The sequence below is a fragment of the Gossypium raimondii genome, chromosome 6 (genome assembly GCF_025698545.1).
Source record: "Gossypium raimondii isolate GPD5lz chromosome 6, ASM2569854v1, whole genome shotgun sequence".
NCBI classification, from domain to species: domain Eukaryota; kingdom Viridiplantae; phylum Streptophyta; class Magnoliopsida; order Malvales; family Malvaceae; genus Gossypium; species Gossypium raimondii.
The window spans coordinates 21,708,576-21,725,914 of record NC_068570.1 but is presented as its reverse complement, the minus strand read 5'-3'; the positions used below and the strand labels follow the sequence as shown (position 1 = coordinate 21,725,914).

At 33.7% G+C, this 17,339-nt stretch overlaps 1 protein-coding gene across 1 annotated transcript; it reads right to left on the bottom strand.

Annotated features, from left to right (window-relative positions):
- Positions 1 to 1,019: 1,019 nt before the first annotated feature.
- Positions 1,020 to 5,153, bottom strand: LOC105773246 (leucine aminopeptidase 1). Its single transcript, XM_012594971.2, has 10 exons — positions 4,870 to 5,153; positions 3,855 to 4,269; positions 3,568 to 3,762; positions 3,206 to 3,431; positions 2,731 to 2,857; positions 2,433 to 2,528; positions 2,237 to 2,314; positions 2,070 to 2,130; positions 1,542 to 1,729; positions 1,020 to 1,434 (listed from the first exon to the last, which is right to left on the bottom strand). The coding sequence occupies exons 1-10, from the start codon at positions 5,095 to 5,097 to the stop codon at positions 1,306 to 1,308; spliced, it is 1,743 nt and encodes a 580-aa protein (XP_012450425.1). The 5' UTR covers positions 5,098 to 5,153; the 3' UTR covers positions 1,020 to 1,305.
- Between the last annotated feature and the right edge of the window lie 12,186 nt (positions 5,154 to 17,339).

Sequence of the window (17,339 nt, the reverse complement as noted above, 5' to 3'; positions counted from 1 at the left end):
TTTTTGGAATTGGTTTCAAGCTCTTTGTCACTCTCTATCTAAATGAACATTAAAAGGAATAATAATTGCAGATTGAATAACCCATTTATTATCATTTCTATCATATTTTCCCAGAAAAAAAGGGAAAATGATTTAGACCTCTCAAACATGTATGATTTTGATGCCCCTTTTCTGCTCTATAATGTGTAGTAAAACAAACAATGGGGAGCAATGTGGATGGTGAGAGAGTGATCTCCTAGCAGAGGAAGACGTAAGCTCATCATCAAACCTTCAAGACATGAAAGGGATGGGATATTTTGTTTATGCACAATAATCATTCAACGAAGTTGCAAGTAATATCATCATTTCTCCATCCAACTTAAAATATTGTTCTGTTTACAAGCTAGTTGGATCAAAATTTGATGACATGTTTATAGATTGAAATGGATTTAATTGTTAATTTAAGTGGATAAAAAATATGTACCAAAGTGAATTTACTTATCAAATTCATTTGCTAAAATTAACTTAATCATCTTTATTTCAGTCTTCGGTAGCTTTTTGGGTCCAATCCAATAGCACCTAAAACAAGTAGAGTTGAGCTGGCCAATGTGTCGAACAGACAGCTATGTGTCACAAGTCTGTTTTGGTGTTACTTATTTGGACAGTCTTTTCTTTTACAACTTAATTCCTAACAGATATACACGTCAAACTCATGATGTGACTTGTGAGATAAACACCTATAGGTCTAAGCCTAAAAATACTCATGATGTGACTTGTGAGATAAACAATTACAGTCCTTTTTAGGCCTTAATCCTTGCTACAAGGTGATGCTTGCTGTAAAAGCACTTTTTCTTTCTCATCTTTTATGTACCAAAAGAAAAAAAAAAAACCTTGTTCACATAGAGGAGAAAGTTTTCAATTTATACTACTTTTCTAATGTGTGAATAGAAGAACAAGTATCATCCACCAAGATATTTTCTGTCTATTTTATGATCTAAATCATTTTTTTTTTCAAAATTTGTAGTTATCCTTTCCAACAATTAAGCTCAAACTTACGTTTATCCAAGTTCTTCACTTAACCAAATATCACAAACATCAAGGTAGAACACAATCACCATGAAAGAGACTTGGTTCCATAATTTTACTTTAAACAATCTCAAAGGATATATACGCACACGTATATATGTATATATCTAGCTTCCCTTTCCTTCCCCCCTTAATTACCAAATGTTTTATTCATGAAATGGTTCTCCCAGTACCCAACAAACAAAGGTTTTCAATCCTTCTCTTTGTTCCATCCTCATAGTTATGGACCAAGTTCTTCATTTAAGAGGAGTTTTTCAGCACCCATTCCACCAAAGTTGAGACGCCAAAGCCAGTTGCTACGCGCTTCTTTTCATTCCAGACAGGGCCAGCCAAGTCAATGTGCATCCATTGTACTTTTTCATCAACGAACTGTGAAACCATAGTTCAATAATCAAGTTTTAGCAACCAGTGTAACTAGGGGATTCAAATATTCAAGTGTGTAAAGTGCAGATAAAAATGTCAAAATGATCACTTACCTGTTTCAAGAACAGAGCAGCTGTGATGGCACCACCTGGGCGACCACCGGTATTTACCATATCAGCAACTCCTGATTTCATAGACTCCCAATAGCTTTCCTCTAGCGGCATCCTCCAAAATTTCTCACCACTGATCTCAGAAGCTTCGAATACCTCCTTTGCAAGTTCATCACTAGGTGTGAAGACGCCTGAAAAAAGAAATAGAACCCCGATGAATCAAACATGGAGGGAACTTTTGCCTACAATTGAGCAACAACAAATGAAAATGCAATGGCCTTCTGAACTATGAATCTAGAAAAAACTTTCCACGGAAAGAAGGAAATTCTTTGTAGTTATCCCTACCATATGCATGATTAAGTGTGCAAAACATTCAGATACCCTATTGCTTCTCCAAGCTTAATTGTCATCGAGAAAGTGATCATCATAATTATTAAAAAATAACAAAATCTTTAAGTTTCCAAAACTAACAAAAAAGGACGCATAACACTATTTTCCAGCAATTATAGAATTCAAATGTCATGCACATACCTGCAATCGACGGTCCAAGAGCAACAATACAAGCCCCGGTTAGTGTTGCCAGGTCGACTATCTGCAATATAAGCAAATGTAGTCTTAGAATACAATTCTAATCGTCCATATAAGATCAGGTTTAAAACTGTCATCACAAAAACCGGATGTGCATCATTTGGCTTTACCTTCTCAACACCTTGGTTGCAAGCATATACCAAAGCATCTGCGAGTGTAAGCCTGCCTTCTGCATCGGTGTTATTAACCTGAAAATCAGCAAAGTGATCAACAAGCCACTTATTGCAGTTATAAATGTCACAGCACCAAATAGTTTATGAATACTTTGATTTTCCTTTCTTTTAATCACATCAAACAAAGTATTACCTCAATTGTCTTTCCATTTGACGCTGTGAGGATATCTCCGGGTCTCATACCCGTTCCACTTATCATGTTTTCACAAGATGCAACAATAAAATGAACCTGCATGTAAGGATAATTTTACTAAGCGACAACATAGGTTCCGTGAAGAAATCGGAAAAGCATACGAACATGAATGAATAAATAAAACACAAGAAAATAGTACTCATCCTTCCCCCACCCTTTTAAAATACAACTTTCAAAAGGATACAGCGAGAGTAGTGGAGCGGAATAATAGCAAAATGAGACCAAGCAAATGACATACCTCAACTCCAGGAGGTTTGATTTGCCCGAGAGCTTTGGCTGAACCAAGAACTGCTGCAGAACCTCCCATGTCTATCTTCATAACATCAATTGAGCAACCAGGTCCAGTCTTGATATTGTAGCCACCACTAAGAACATTTAAGACAAGTATTAAAAACCTATATGGTATACATACCCACCAGGGTAAAAAAGAACAAAGGTAGTATTCCAACCACTCATTTTAGAAAGATCCCAATAGCATTAGGAAGAAATTTTGTTCAAATTATGCGTGTAATAGACTGCACATAGAAATAAGTGAAAAAAGGGAAAATGAGATCCCATGTTTAGTGGTAACACTAGAGATGTGCGCATAAATATACTTAGTGAAGAACCCGTTATTATGGCATCTCGTCTTTATCCTTGTTTTATTTCCTACCGTGACTAAAACATGAACTATCTTCTTACTAGTATATGCCAGTAAGTACATATGAAATTACCTGTCAAAAGTCAATCCTTTTCCAACTAATGCTAACTTGGCTTTAATAGGTCCACTCAGGGGTTTGTAGCACAAATGGATGAAATAAGGGGGATTATCAGATGCTGCAGCAACTCCCAGGTAAGATCCCATCTTCAGCTCCTTGCATTGCTCTGCGGTCAAGATGTTTGCAGATATAACATCGCTGTACGAGGAAGCAATTTTCGAAGCCTCTTCTGCTAGTGCAGCTGCAACAAGAAAAAGACACATTAGATCACAATTTAATATTTCTCTCATCTTTCTCATACAAAAGCAGCCCTATCACCAAGTTCGAAATTCAGCTTTCTATACTTGATGAAAAGCAAGAATAGCACTCATACATACCGGGGGTAAGTACATTGGCTGGTGAGTTCACAAGCTCTCTTCCAAATACTATGGCAGAAGAAACATCTTCAGCATACTTGAGCTTCTTCTCCAAATCTGGTCCAGTTCCAAGACCAAGGATATCCAAAGATTTAAGCTGTGGTTTCTTTGACTCTGACTTGTATCTATTATCTTCGTGTATTCCCAACACCGCTCCTATGAGAATGCAAACCATTCAACATTGATCAATCTCAATCTTTGCAAATACTAACATCAGTCATGATATTAAGAAATCATAAAAGCATTACCAGATGCTATTGCTGAAGCAATACCAAGCTTGGACTCATTTGAGAGGCCTTCTGATGAGGCAAGGACCACAGCCACACTATTGGCTTGAGCAGTCTTTGCTGCTGCAGCAACAGCCTCGCCGAGTCCACGGAAAGCAGATGGTGATGAAGCTGATTGTCCAAGACCAATCAAACCAACCCGTTTCGAGCCCAGGCCGGGAAGTCTAAGAACTGTTGATTGGCCAGATTTCCCCGTGAAATCCTCCTCGGAGGAGACCTCAGCTAAAAGACCACCTAACAGCCTGTCTAATTTCTTCAAAATTGAGTTTTGAAACTTGGAGTTTTCATCCTTGGTCATGTCTTTCTCAGTGACACCAACAGCAAGCATGTCCCCTTTCCATTCTCCCACATCGATCTCTTTTGCAGCAAATGCGATCTTTCCAGCATTTTTCACAAAAGAGACAACAACCATTTTAGTATCATTGTCTTGGAATTTCATTACAATGAAACACACACAAAGGAACAACCTTTACATATTGAAACCAAGAATGAAGCCAAGGATCTAATTAAGATTATCTTACCATATAAATATTAAATACTGACAAAGTTTAGTTATAGCCCTCAAAGATCAATTCTTTAGAAAACAAAATTATCTCTTTTGCAGCAAAACCTATCTTTCCAGCATTTTTAACAAAAGAGAGAACATCCATTTTAGTATAATTTTTTTGGTATTTCACTAAAATGAAACACACACAAAGAAACAACCTTTACATATTGAAACCAAAAGTGAGGCCAAGGATCTAAGTAAGATGACCTTATCATATGAATATTAAGTAGTGGCAATTGAGCCTATAGCCCTCAAAGGTCAATTCTTAGAAAACATATCCTAAAAACCTACCAAAAAGTTCACCTTTTTTTTTTCTTGAGAAAGATAGATATCCCATTAGCAAAAGGGTAAAAACAATTCAACCCAAAACTCTCAATCTAAAACCCAATTTTTTTCTTAATCCCAAGAGAGCAAAAAAAGAGGGGTGACCTTGGGGTTTTCGATGCTGGCGGGCTGAGTAAGACCAAGATTGGCGGAAGCGAGAGTATGTGCCATAAACTTGGCTCTTCGAGAACACAAAGGAGCAACTGCAAAAGAAAATCTAAGCCTTGATGAAGACCGTAACTTGTTGAAAATCAAAGACGAAGTAGAAGAAGAGTGAGCAACAGATGAAGCTAAAAGAAAAGAAGGCAAAGACGCTACAATGGTGGCCACCATTTTTTTCAAGGTGGGGTAGTCTATGTTATTTATAATGAACCCCCAATCTCATGAGCTTCAAAAGCATTGCACTTTTTAAACTGATTGGTGCATTGACACCATTTTCTCGGCCATCCCATCTGATCTATTCTCACCTTTTGGGACCTTATGCTATAGTTCTGGGCTCTTGATGTTAAATTCTTAAACTTGTTTTCAATTGGGCTTCATCAAAAGCAAGTCCAAATAGCTTAGGGCCTATGCCAACATCAAGCTCCTTTGCAGGTGCTCACTAATATAGCAGATTTTCCCGGAAAAAAAAAGAGCCAGAAACTCTACAAAACCTCCCAACAGCACTAGCATATGGAATTACTGCACTGGTTGAAAGGTTAGTATTAATAAAGTTAGAAACTTTCTTGCACCATTTGCTTAGATCAATGGTATTGTTGATGCAATCTGTGTATTAGCTCATGATTTCACTTGATACGGATGTTTGAAGTAAATACCCTTTTACAAAATGAAACTAATGCACCTTTGAGAGATTTTTAGCATACCCTTTTGCAAATGGTTGTTGATATAGCCCATGCCATCATCCCCTGATGAAATAGCTGGAAGGAGGTAGAAGAGAAATAGCTTTTTAGAAAAGAAATGAACTCACTTTGTATTAAACTTTATCTTCTTTATATTGTCTCTTTCCATGCTTCACCACTATTTGTATAGTAGTTGGAAGAGTATTGGATTCAACATATTCATGTATCCTAGTTAAATACATGCATGACTACTAGATGCATCTTCTCCAAATACATTCATTAAACTAGATGCATCTACTCTAATACATTCATTAAATATAAGTACATGCAAGTAATGCGTAAATATATTCTGGAATGTTACAAATTATATTCAACGCTTACCCTTAATTTGATCTTTTCTTGATTACGCCAAGTTTATCACGCATTCTTCGAAAACCTTCAACCTTGAGAGGTTTTGTAAAAATATCCGCCACTTGATCTTGAGTGCTATCAATGCAAATTTTGGTTGCTTCTTCTTGTGGCAATTTGTAACAACTCGATTTTAGTGGAGTTGGAAACGGTGATTTTGGGAACACAATTTTCGACGAGACAGTAAATATTATTAATTTAATATTTTCAAACATTTAGTAAAGTCATATTAAACTTTAGTTAGGAAATTTAAATGTTTAAAACACTAATTAAGCAAAAAGGATTAAATCGTAAAAGCAACAAAAGTTAAATCCTATTAGTTAAATATATTAAATGGTCATGAAAGGGGAAATAGGTGGACTTAAATGGCAATTATGTCATGTCAATGGTTAGTGAACTGTTTGGTGACCAAACCCTTGATATTTTCATGATGAAATTATAATATTAATATATTAATATTAGGTATTAAGTGATAAAAAGTAAGGAAAAAATTTGTCGCCAGATTGGGGTTACGGAGCATTACAGTACAAATTAGGACCTTTATCATCAAATAGAAACAAAAATATAAAATAAACAATAACATTCAATAGCTTATAAAAATCAGGGTAAAAATACACTTATGGGGGCCTTAAATCGAGCTTATGAGGCCTCAAAAATAGTTTGGGAATAATCTGGGACTAATTTGAATCAAAACAGACAAATATGCAAAAATTTGAAACTTTTAGAAATAGGAGTCGCGCGATTGTGTGGCCAGGCCGTGTAGAATAGCCTAGGTCGTGTGGCTTTCCACATGACCCTATGGAACCGCCTAGGCCGTGTGCACCTTAAAAAGCTCCTAAAACAAAGCAAACTTTCATCCAACCCCTAAGTTCCAAGCCAAATTAAAAAAACAACCATTTTCATACTTTAAAAACACATTTAAACAAGCCTAAAACATTGCCAAAACAATCAATACTATTCACATTCAAAAAGGCATGCGTAAGAATTTAACATCACATATCTATACCATGTTTACAAAACATCCTCAAAAAGGGCAATAAAACACAAATAGATCTGGCACCTAATCAAAACAAACCAAGATAATATTTAAGCCCTATTACATGCCATTTATAACCTTAACCAAAGTAACCGAAAGCTACCAAAACGATGATTGGATAGTGTGATTGTGCTCCAACGAAATTCCAACCGATCAAGCTTACCGATGATATACAAGAAAAAAAAGACACATACATAAGCATATAATGCTTAGTAAGCACGTACAAACTTAAACAAAAACTTACCAAATAGGCTCAATTTATAAAGTTAATGCATTATTCCATTAGCATGCTCATATGTATAATTGATTCCTAATTTCAATCACCATTCTCACAAGTTATTGAACTGGTTTATAACATTCAACATACATCCAATGTAAAATTTATACATCTCATACATTTGCTTTAACTTTAATACTCATTGAACCAAATGAATTTACTTAGGATACACGGGAACTATGCTTACATGAAGTTTACCTATACATGTAAATATAATCGTATCATGTAATGCTCACACAAGCTATGAAATGGGTCTGCTCACATGAGCTGTGGGTCGGGATGTTAGGTTGCACGATGCTGCTCACACGAGCTGTGGAGAATCTACAACAAATGCAGGACCTCAGCCATCGACGAGACACCCAATGTAACACCCCTAACCCGTATCCTTCCCCAGAATAGGGTTATAGAGCATTACCGGAGTTTACAAATTAATTTTCAGACATTTTATTTCATCAAGCATTCATATTTATAACCAATCAAAATCAAAACATTTATGAGCTAACATTAACCAATTTAACTTATACAATAACCAGAATCAAATCATCCAAAATTTCCGATAGAACCAATAGATAATGTGATATATCTCTAAAAAGCTTTCAACCCAATCGAGCTTCCAATAATCATTTCAAAAGATCCAATAATAATTCAATTCCAAACACACATATATATAATATTCATTACCAAATAGCATTCAATTCAATTAAAATTATACAAAATATAGTTCATACGAACTTATCAAAGCTAAATTGAAGAAATACTAAAATTCGGGACATTTTGAAAAATTTCTATTTTTCTCGAATTTCCACCCAATATTGATCTAAATTAATATTTCATTCCATTTAGTAATTTAAATAATAAAACAATTCATTTCATGCAATTTGGTCTTTTTCTGACATTTTTCCAAAATTACCCCTAAAGTTTTACTTTTATTCAATTTAGTCCTCGAGCCCAAATCATGCAAATTAACCATTTGAAATGCAAATCCATGCTAGCATAATATTCATAAATTTATTTTCCTCCTCCTCCTCTCCATTCCACATCCTTAATTTACATAACATGCTTATAAGTAACATTATCTATAATTTCACTATTTTCTTGTAAATTTATTCAAAGCTGTCCATTTGAGTCATAGTCACTAAATCATTTATATCTTGAGCTAAATAAATCCAAATTAAGATCTGTTAATTTTCCCTGAAACTAGACTCACATATATTCTTGCCATAAAATTTTCAAAATTTTTGGTTTAGCCAAATAGTACAGTTTATTCTTTAAAGTTCCCCTATTTTGATGTCTGACAGTTCCGACCACTCTTCACTAAAAATGAATTATCTAATTGTACAGAATTTGTATGATGTTTCCATTTATTTAATTTGAAAATATATTCATTAAGGATTCTAATCATATAAATTATAACTCATAATTATTTTTCTTCAATTTTTTATGATTTTCCAAATTCAGAACAGGGGAGCCCGAAATCATTCTGACATTGTCTCACAAAATTTATTATATCTCATGGTTTACAATTCTATTGCTTACACCATTTCTTCTATGAGAAACTAGACTCAATAAGATTTAATTTCATATTTTATTCATCTTCTAATTCAATTCCCACAATTTTTGGTGATTTTTCAAAGTTAACCGACTGCTGCTGTCGAAACTGTTTTAGTGTAAAATATTGATTACTAAGTTTATAACACTCTTATTTTCTTTCTCTACACCATTTCTCATCACTTTCTCTTATTTTCTCTTCACTAACATACCAAGAACATAAAACCTTATATAATAAAACTCTACATTAACATCAATTTCATACCTTTTCAATAATATCAAACTCAAAAATATATTGAAATCTTGATGTTCTTACCTTGCTCAATTGATTTCAATCTTTAACTTGATTTTCTCTCTCCTCCAGCTTCTATTTCTTGAATCTAACTTGATATTCTAGCTCCCCATAGTCTCATTGTTATCTTTCTCTCTTGATGGACATGGAAATTCTTTTGATTTCTAAGTGAAAATGATGAATTTTTGATAAAAGGACCAAATTGTAAAGAAAAAAAAGTTTCTTTCTTTCTTTCCTCTTCATACGTTGGTTGCATGGGGAAGAAGATGATAATTCCTCATCTTTCCTTTCATATATATTCTAAATAGAATAATAATAAATTAATAAAATATCATTTAAAAATCATATTAAAATATTAATAAACTAATATTTATTTAATTAATTAATCTAAAATATCACCAACATATCATTGCCTTCTAGATTTCTCTCTCTTCTAATTGACCATTTTGCCCTTCATAATCTTTTAAAATTCCATCATTGAGTCACACTTAATTTGGTAAAATTACGATTTAGTCCCTCATAATTCTTATCTTATTCAATTTGGTCCTAATTCATCCATTTTCCTTAGTTTCTAGATCATTCCACCCTTAAAATATTTACACCTTTGGTCCTTCAACTTTTTCATATTTACACTTTAACCCCTCAAATTTTGAGTATTTACTCTTAGGCAACAATACTTTTCTCACTTTTGCGATTTAATCCTTCCTTGCATTAATATGTCATAATATACTTCTCAATGTTGACATAACTCAAAATTTCTCTTTTTGTTACTTTATTTCCTTATTTTACTATACCAAGGATAATATCTTACTGTAGAAATTTTCAAAATATTACATTTGTGGTCCCGAAATCACTGTTTCGACTAGGCCCAAATTCGGGCTATTACACCCAAGACCAACACCTGAAAACGTATAATCTCTAATGACGTGTCATTTGTATCCTAAGTATTCATAAGGCTCAAACGAAGCATGTTTCCATATCATTCCCTAATCCTCAACGTTTTACACACATTATTTTAAATTACACAAACTTATAATATCAACTTAACAATTTATATACAAAGCGCAACATAAATAAATTTTTCATCAAATTACAAGGTTGGTTAGTTTACCATTAAATAAACTTACCTCGACTACACGATCGCACAAAAAGGTACCAACAACTAATCTGAAACTTTGGCCTTTCCACGATTCAAGTCTGATTGTTGAGTGTCTTGATTTAAATAATAATTTTATTCAATTAAATCATTCAAAGTCATCTTAAAACTAATTAATTCAAACTCATAACCCTTTTGAAGGTGATTTTACAAAATTACCCTCAACACTTTTACATTGGTACAATTAAGTCCTTAAACCAAAATTCACAATTTAACCACAATCCATGCAAAAACTAAACTAGCGAATTTTTCTATGTCTTCAATTCAGCCTAAATTTTCTATCATTTCCTATTATTCACATTGCATTTTACTATACTCTCAAATAGGTCCTTAAACTTAAAATCATCAAAAATCATCTATTAAAAAACACTTATACTTAACCTTCAAACTCAAGGATTTAACAACCAAGTTCACAAACTTACTTATCACCTTAATGGTAAGTCCCTAAACTTCTAACGATTTCACAAATCAACCTTCGGGTTAGCTAGACTAAGCTAAAACGAACTCAAAAACATGAAAACCAAAAGAAATGGAACTCAAAAACTCACCCAAGCTTAGAAGAGAGTTTGGTCGAACCTTCTTTGCTCCAAAAATGGAGTTTCTCACGTTTAGGAAGATAAACAAAAGAAAAAAATGTTTTCCTTTCTTTTTATCACTTAATACCTAATATTAATATATTAATATTATAATTTCATCATGAATATATCAAGGGTTTGGTCACCAAACCGTCTACTAACCATTGACATGGCATAATTGCCATTTAAGTCCATCTATTTCCCTTTTCATGGCCATTTAATATATTTAACTAATAAAATTTAACTTTTGTTGCTTTTATGATTTAATCATTTTTGCTTAATTAGCGTTTTAAACATTTAAATTTCCTAACTAAAGTTTAATATGACTTTACTAAATGTTCATAAATATTAAATTAATAATATTTACTGACTCTCTTGTCGAAAATTGTGGTCTCAAAACCATCGCTTCCGACACCACTGAATTCGGGTTGTTACACAATTGAAGTTCTTTCAACAATTCTCTAAGTCAGATAGCATGACAAGTACAAGAAGTTGCTGCCACATATTCAGCCTCACAAGTTGAGAGTGTCACAACAGGTTGTTTCTTAGAACTCCAAGAGATGCAACAATCTCCCAAGTAAAACAAAAATCCAATCGTGCTTCTTCTATCATCAATGTCACCGATAAAATCACTATCACAAAATCCCATGAGTTGAAAGTAATGAGAAGATGAGTAGAATAACCCAAATTTAATCGTACCTTTTAGGTAACAAAGAATCCTTTTAATAGCCTTCAATGAGCTGAGGTAGGAGCTTTCATGTAGCAACTCATTACACCAACTGCAAATAGGATTTCAGGCCTTGTACATGTTAAATATCTCAAACTTCTCACAAGACTTTTGAAAAGAGTTGGATATTTCTTTATTCCATCATCAAACTTTGACAACTTCACTCTACACTCTATTGGAGTTTTAACAAGATTGCAATCAAGCATTTTAAATTTCTTCAACACTTGTTTTGCATAACCTTCTTTGCGAGATGAATATGTCGTCATCTGTTTGTTTCACTTCTAGGCCCAAATAATAAGACATGAGCCCCACATCAGCCATCTAAAAAACAAGTGACATATGCTAATTGAATTTTTCAATTAAATTTAGATTGTCTCTTGTAAAGATCAAATCATCCACATAAAGACAAACTATCAAGATATCTCTATCATCATTTATCTTGACATAGAGTGCATGTTCATGAAGAAACTGAACAAACCCATTGTCTCGAAAATACTTGTTGATGTGGCTATACCATGCACGAGGTGCTTGTTTTAACCCATATAATGTCTTTTTCAACCTTTTGTATTTATCTTCTTGTCTTAGGACATTGTATCCCATGGGTTGCTCAATGTACACTTCCTCTTCCAAGAAACCATTAAGAAATGTTGATTTCACATCAAGTTGATGTATTTTCCACTTCATTTGAGCCGCCAAAGAAATAAGCAAACGGATTGTTTAGATAACTCCCAAGTGTTGTTTTTCTCAATTGATTTTATTTCTTCATCAATGGCTAGTCTCCATCTTTCGTCATTCATGGCATCATCGAAGTTAAGTGGCTCACTATCTATAAATAAACAAAACAAATCATTAATAGCTTCAGTAGCATCATACAAGTCATATATAGTTCTCATTTTTCAAGGTCTTTCACTTGAGCCTTTTTCGGAAGTTGCTTTATGGATTGAAGCAGGTGAAGATGGAAGAGTCACATCTTGCACCAGTGCCACAGTATCTTGTTCTTCCTCAAACTAAGGAAAGAAATCATAAGATTGTTCTTCTTGGGCCTCCTAATTCTGACTTGCTTGTTCACTGAACTCAACATATCGACTTATGATAATCCTCCCATTGCTTGGGTTATACAACTTATAGCCTTTGGAGTTTGAGTCATAACCAATAAAAACATATTTTGAACTTCAATCATCAAGCTTCAATCTATCTTGGTTGGATACATACGCATAAGCAATCATACCAAACACTAGTAGATGTCTAACACTTGGCTTTCTTCCACTCTATGCTTCTTGAGGTGTTAGACCATTCATGTTCTTTGTTGGTGAGTGGTTGGACAAGTAAACTGCACAAGAAATAAATTTGACCAAAAATTCATTAGGCATATTCCTTGCCTTCAACACACATCTAGCCATATTAAGAATAGTTCTATTTTTTCTTTTCTACTGCACCATTTTGTTGTGGCGATCTAGGCACCGTTAAAGGATGATAAATTCCATGTAGTTTGAAAAAATTATTGAATTCTTTGGAAGTGAATTCGCTTCCTCTATCAGACCTTAAAGATTTTATCTTATAACCACTCTTTTTTTCAACAAGAGTTTTGAAAGTTTTAAATGCAACAAAGGCTTCAGATTTTTGCTTCAAGAAGTAAACCCAAATCTTTCCACTATAATCATCAATAAAAAACAAAATGTATTTACTTTTACCAAATGATGGAAGATTGATTGGTCCACAGACATTGGTATGAACAAGTTTAAGAGGCTCGGTTGCTCTTGATGTTGCTTCTTTCGGAAAACTTGATCTTGCATACTTGCTTAGGAGACACACCTCACACAATTGATTAGGATGGCTAATTATTGGAATACCTTTAACCATATTCTTTTCTATGAGAACCTTGAGTGCTCCAAAATTCAAGTGGCCAAATCTCATGTGCCAACACCATGCTTCATCTTTCACACTAGCCTTCAAACACTTTGCTTCAATTGTCTTGAGATTCAACATAAACATTCTATTCTTCGATATAGATACTTTAGCAACCAAGTTGGCATATTGACCTCTTAGCCAAAGGAAACAATCTTTCATGGAAATTTCATAACCCCTTTCAATGAGTTGCCCCAAACTCAAAATATTACTTCTTAACTTGGGAACATAATAAACATCGGTAATAAGGCTATGACCACCATCCTTTAGCGAAATTAGAATGGTACATTTCCCTTGGATTTAGACTTTTGAAGAGTTTCTAAATGAAACATTGCCTCTAACCTTCTCATCAAGCTTCACAAAGGCCTCTTTACATTCGCATATGTGATTGCTTGTTCCATTATCAAGATATCATATGCATGCATCATTGCTTTCTTCATTCTTGAGTGCTAGCAATAAAGTTGGCTCTTTTGCATCTTTTCGATCTTTAATGAGATTGACTCTCTTTTCATTTTCGTTAGAATCATTTTGGCATTCCCAAGAAAAATGGCCAAATTTATGGAAATTGTAACATTCAACACTAGAGTTGTCATACTTCATTTCATTCGATCTTCGATAATTACCTCTTCCTCTTCCCCTCACTCTTCCATTATTTCTAGTTGATGGGCTCCCATTATCGTGGTTGATATTTTCACGATCACCTCTTCCACATCCTCATTGATCATAACATTGTCCTTATCCTCGTCCGTTCCATGCCCTCGACCTCTTTGGTTCTTTTCTTCTCGGAAATCTTTCAAAGATACCTTGGCTTTGAGAGTTTGTTCTAAAGACTCATCTTGTCTCCTCTTGAATTTGTCTTCTTGTGCTTGAAACTTAGCCATTGCTTGTTCAATAGTCATAGAGTCTAAATCTTTTGACTCAATGACACAAACGACAAAATCAAACTTTGGAACCAAATAACGAATGATCTTTTCAATAAAAGAACATCTTCTAAGGTATCTCAATATCTCTTCATTTGATTAACAATAGCCAACACCCTTGAATAATAATCCAAAATTGACTTGAATTCTTTCATATGTAAAGTTTCAAACTCACCTTGTAATGTAACACCCCTAACCAATATCCGTCACTGGAACAGGGTTACGGAGCATTACCAAAATATACAGAACAAATACATACATTTCATATTATTTAACATTCATGTCAAAAATTATTCATAAAGTCCCTTATATGAGCCTTCGAGGCCCAAAACATACATTAGAAACAAGTCAGGACTAAGCCGGGTACTAAGAGAATTTTTCGCAAAATCTCAAAATTTTTCCAAGGTGCAGGGGACACATGCCCATGTGGTGAAGTAGTGTGGGCATTCGAAATAGGGCACGCGGCTGTGTTCCAGCCAGTGCCCGTACCTGTGTAACTCTCTGAATTAGGTCACACGACCAAGTCACATCTATTTGCTTACTTACACCAACTACACTATCTCATCTCATACATCAATATGCCTATAACTTATCTATCACTCAACCACATCAAACACAACAAACATGAAGAAGCCACACATATATATACTTAACAAAAATATGTCCAACTCAAGTCATTCCAATGACTATTTATAACCAAAACACATATTTGCCATCAATGGCCCAATTGAACCTATACATGTCATTATACCAAAATTTAGTTTGTTACATATACCGAAATGAGCCGAAGGATAGTGTGATGATGTTCTGACCAGCTTCCAACCACTTCGAGCTTTCGAATTACTATAAACAAGAAAAATAATACAGGGTAAGCATATTATGCTTAGTAAGTTCGTCTAACGGGAAATTAACTTACCATTCATTTATATTTAAAATAAACATGCAAAATTCATCCAAAGAAAATTTGGCAATTTGCCTAAACACATATAATCTCAAGAAACATGTTAGTCATGTACTTTATGTGAATATCAAGAATCAAAGATGAACTCATCATGTAAAAATTTTTATATACATATACTTTCCACATCTTATATCCATATAACATGTACATTTCCATAATAATTTATCTCAAATTCAGATTATTCTATGTCAGAACTTTGCCCTTTGAATTTATTAGAAATATCAATGGATACACAGGTAGTACACTTGAAGTGTACAAACTATAATTTGTCAATTCATATTTGGGAGTGCTCAATAAAGCACATAATTGGGAAGCTCTCTCTCGAGCCATATAACAGGAAGCTCATATGAGCCATATAACAGGAAGCTTATTCGGGCTATATAACGGGAAGCTCATAAGAGCCATAATCGGGAAGCTTATACAAGCCAACAATGGGTAGCTTCGAAGAGACATTAATGGGAAGCTCTAAATAGCCATATATTGGGAAGTTCAAGCGAGCCATATCAGGAAGCTCAGGAGAGCCACTAATCAGGAAGCTTACAAAGAGCCTTTAATCAGGACGCTCATAAGAGTTGTGGTGTGTCTACAACACATGCAGAATCACAACCAATCGGGATGCTCTGAAGAGCTATTAACGAGAAGCTTACAATAACCATATAACGGGAAGCTCGAGAGGGCTAATAATGGGACACTCTTTCGAGTTGTGGTGTATTCGCAACATATGCAGGACCACAACCAATACGGAAAATCTTGTATCCATCGAATTTCATTTATTCAAACGAGACTTGACATTTATCAGGATTTGGCGGATATACGATTAATTTCATATATATGACATTTATACAATTAACATATACAGCATTCAATTCAAAAATATAAATATACACAATTTAGTTGCACGAACTTACCTTGACAAGTGTTCGTTGGTTTGTTGTCTACTAATACGACACTTTCTCTTTTTCTCGACCTAATTTCGTATTTTATCTATTCAGATCTATACGAGTAAATTTAACCCAATTTAATACAATTCATATTCAATTCAATTCACATCTTAGGCAAAATTATCATTTTGCCCTTATACTTTTAATTAATGATGATTTCGTCCCTAGGCTCGGAAAAATGAAATTCATGTAATTTAACCCTTATTCCAAACCTAACTAATTTTTACATGTAACATTTGCAGCCCATGTAATTCATAAAATTCAAAATTTTTCCATAAATTTTACATCTTTAAAATTTAGTCCCTAAATCACAATTTCATCAAAATTTACTTTACAAAAGTTGTTTATCTATCAACAACCTTTTATTTTCTACCATAAATTTTATAATTCATGCATATTTATCCATGGAAAAACTTTAATACTTTGATAACTTTACAAATTAATCCCCGGGATAGCTAGATTTAGCTATTACGATCTCAAAAATATAAAAATTACTAAAAACGGGACAAGATTACTTACCCAATTAAGCCAAGTAAGCTTGCTTGAGTTCTCTTCTCTTAAATAGGGTTCCATGTATTTAATTTTGGGAAAGATGATATAAATGGTGATATTTTCTTTTATTTTATTATTTTTCATCTTTATTTTTCATCTTTCCAATTTTGTCATTTTCTTTATTTAATTTTCCATGGATGAATCATCATACTTATCTACTAACCCTTCTTAATGGTCTATTTGCCATATAAGGACCTCTAATTTTGAATTCCATAGCTATTTGATCCTTTTAGCTACTAGAATTCAACTTTTGCATTTTATGCAATTTGGTCATTTTATCAATTAAACATGTAATAGGTAAAATTTTCCTAACAAAATTTTCATACGATATTTCTATCATAATTCAAACCATAAAATAATATTAAAATAACTTTTCTTTTCAGACTCGAATTTGTGGTCCCAAAACCACTGTTCTGATTTCACTGAAAACAAATTATT

Bases quoted from the DNA above. Each gene is read 5' to 3' on its own strand.
- LOC105773246 (XM_012594971.2), bottom strand. From the start codon at position 5,097: ATGGTGGCCACCATTGTAGCGTCTTTGCCTTCTTTTCTTTTAGCTTCA. The intron at 2,315-2,432 runs GTAATACTTTGT...GCTGATTTTCAG, and splicing joins CAAATGGAAAGACAATTGAG to GTTAATAACACCGATGCAGA. The intron at 1,435-1,541 runs GTAAGTGATCAT...ATGGTTTCACAG, and splicing joins CTGCTCTGTTCTTGAAACAG to TTCGTTGATGAAAAAGTACA.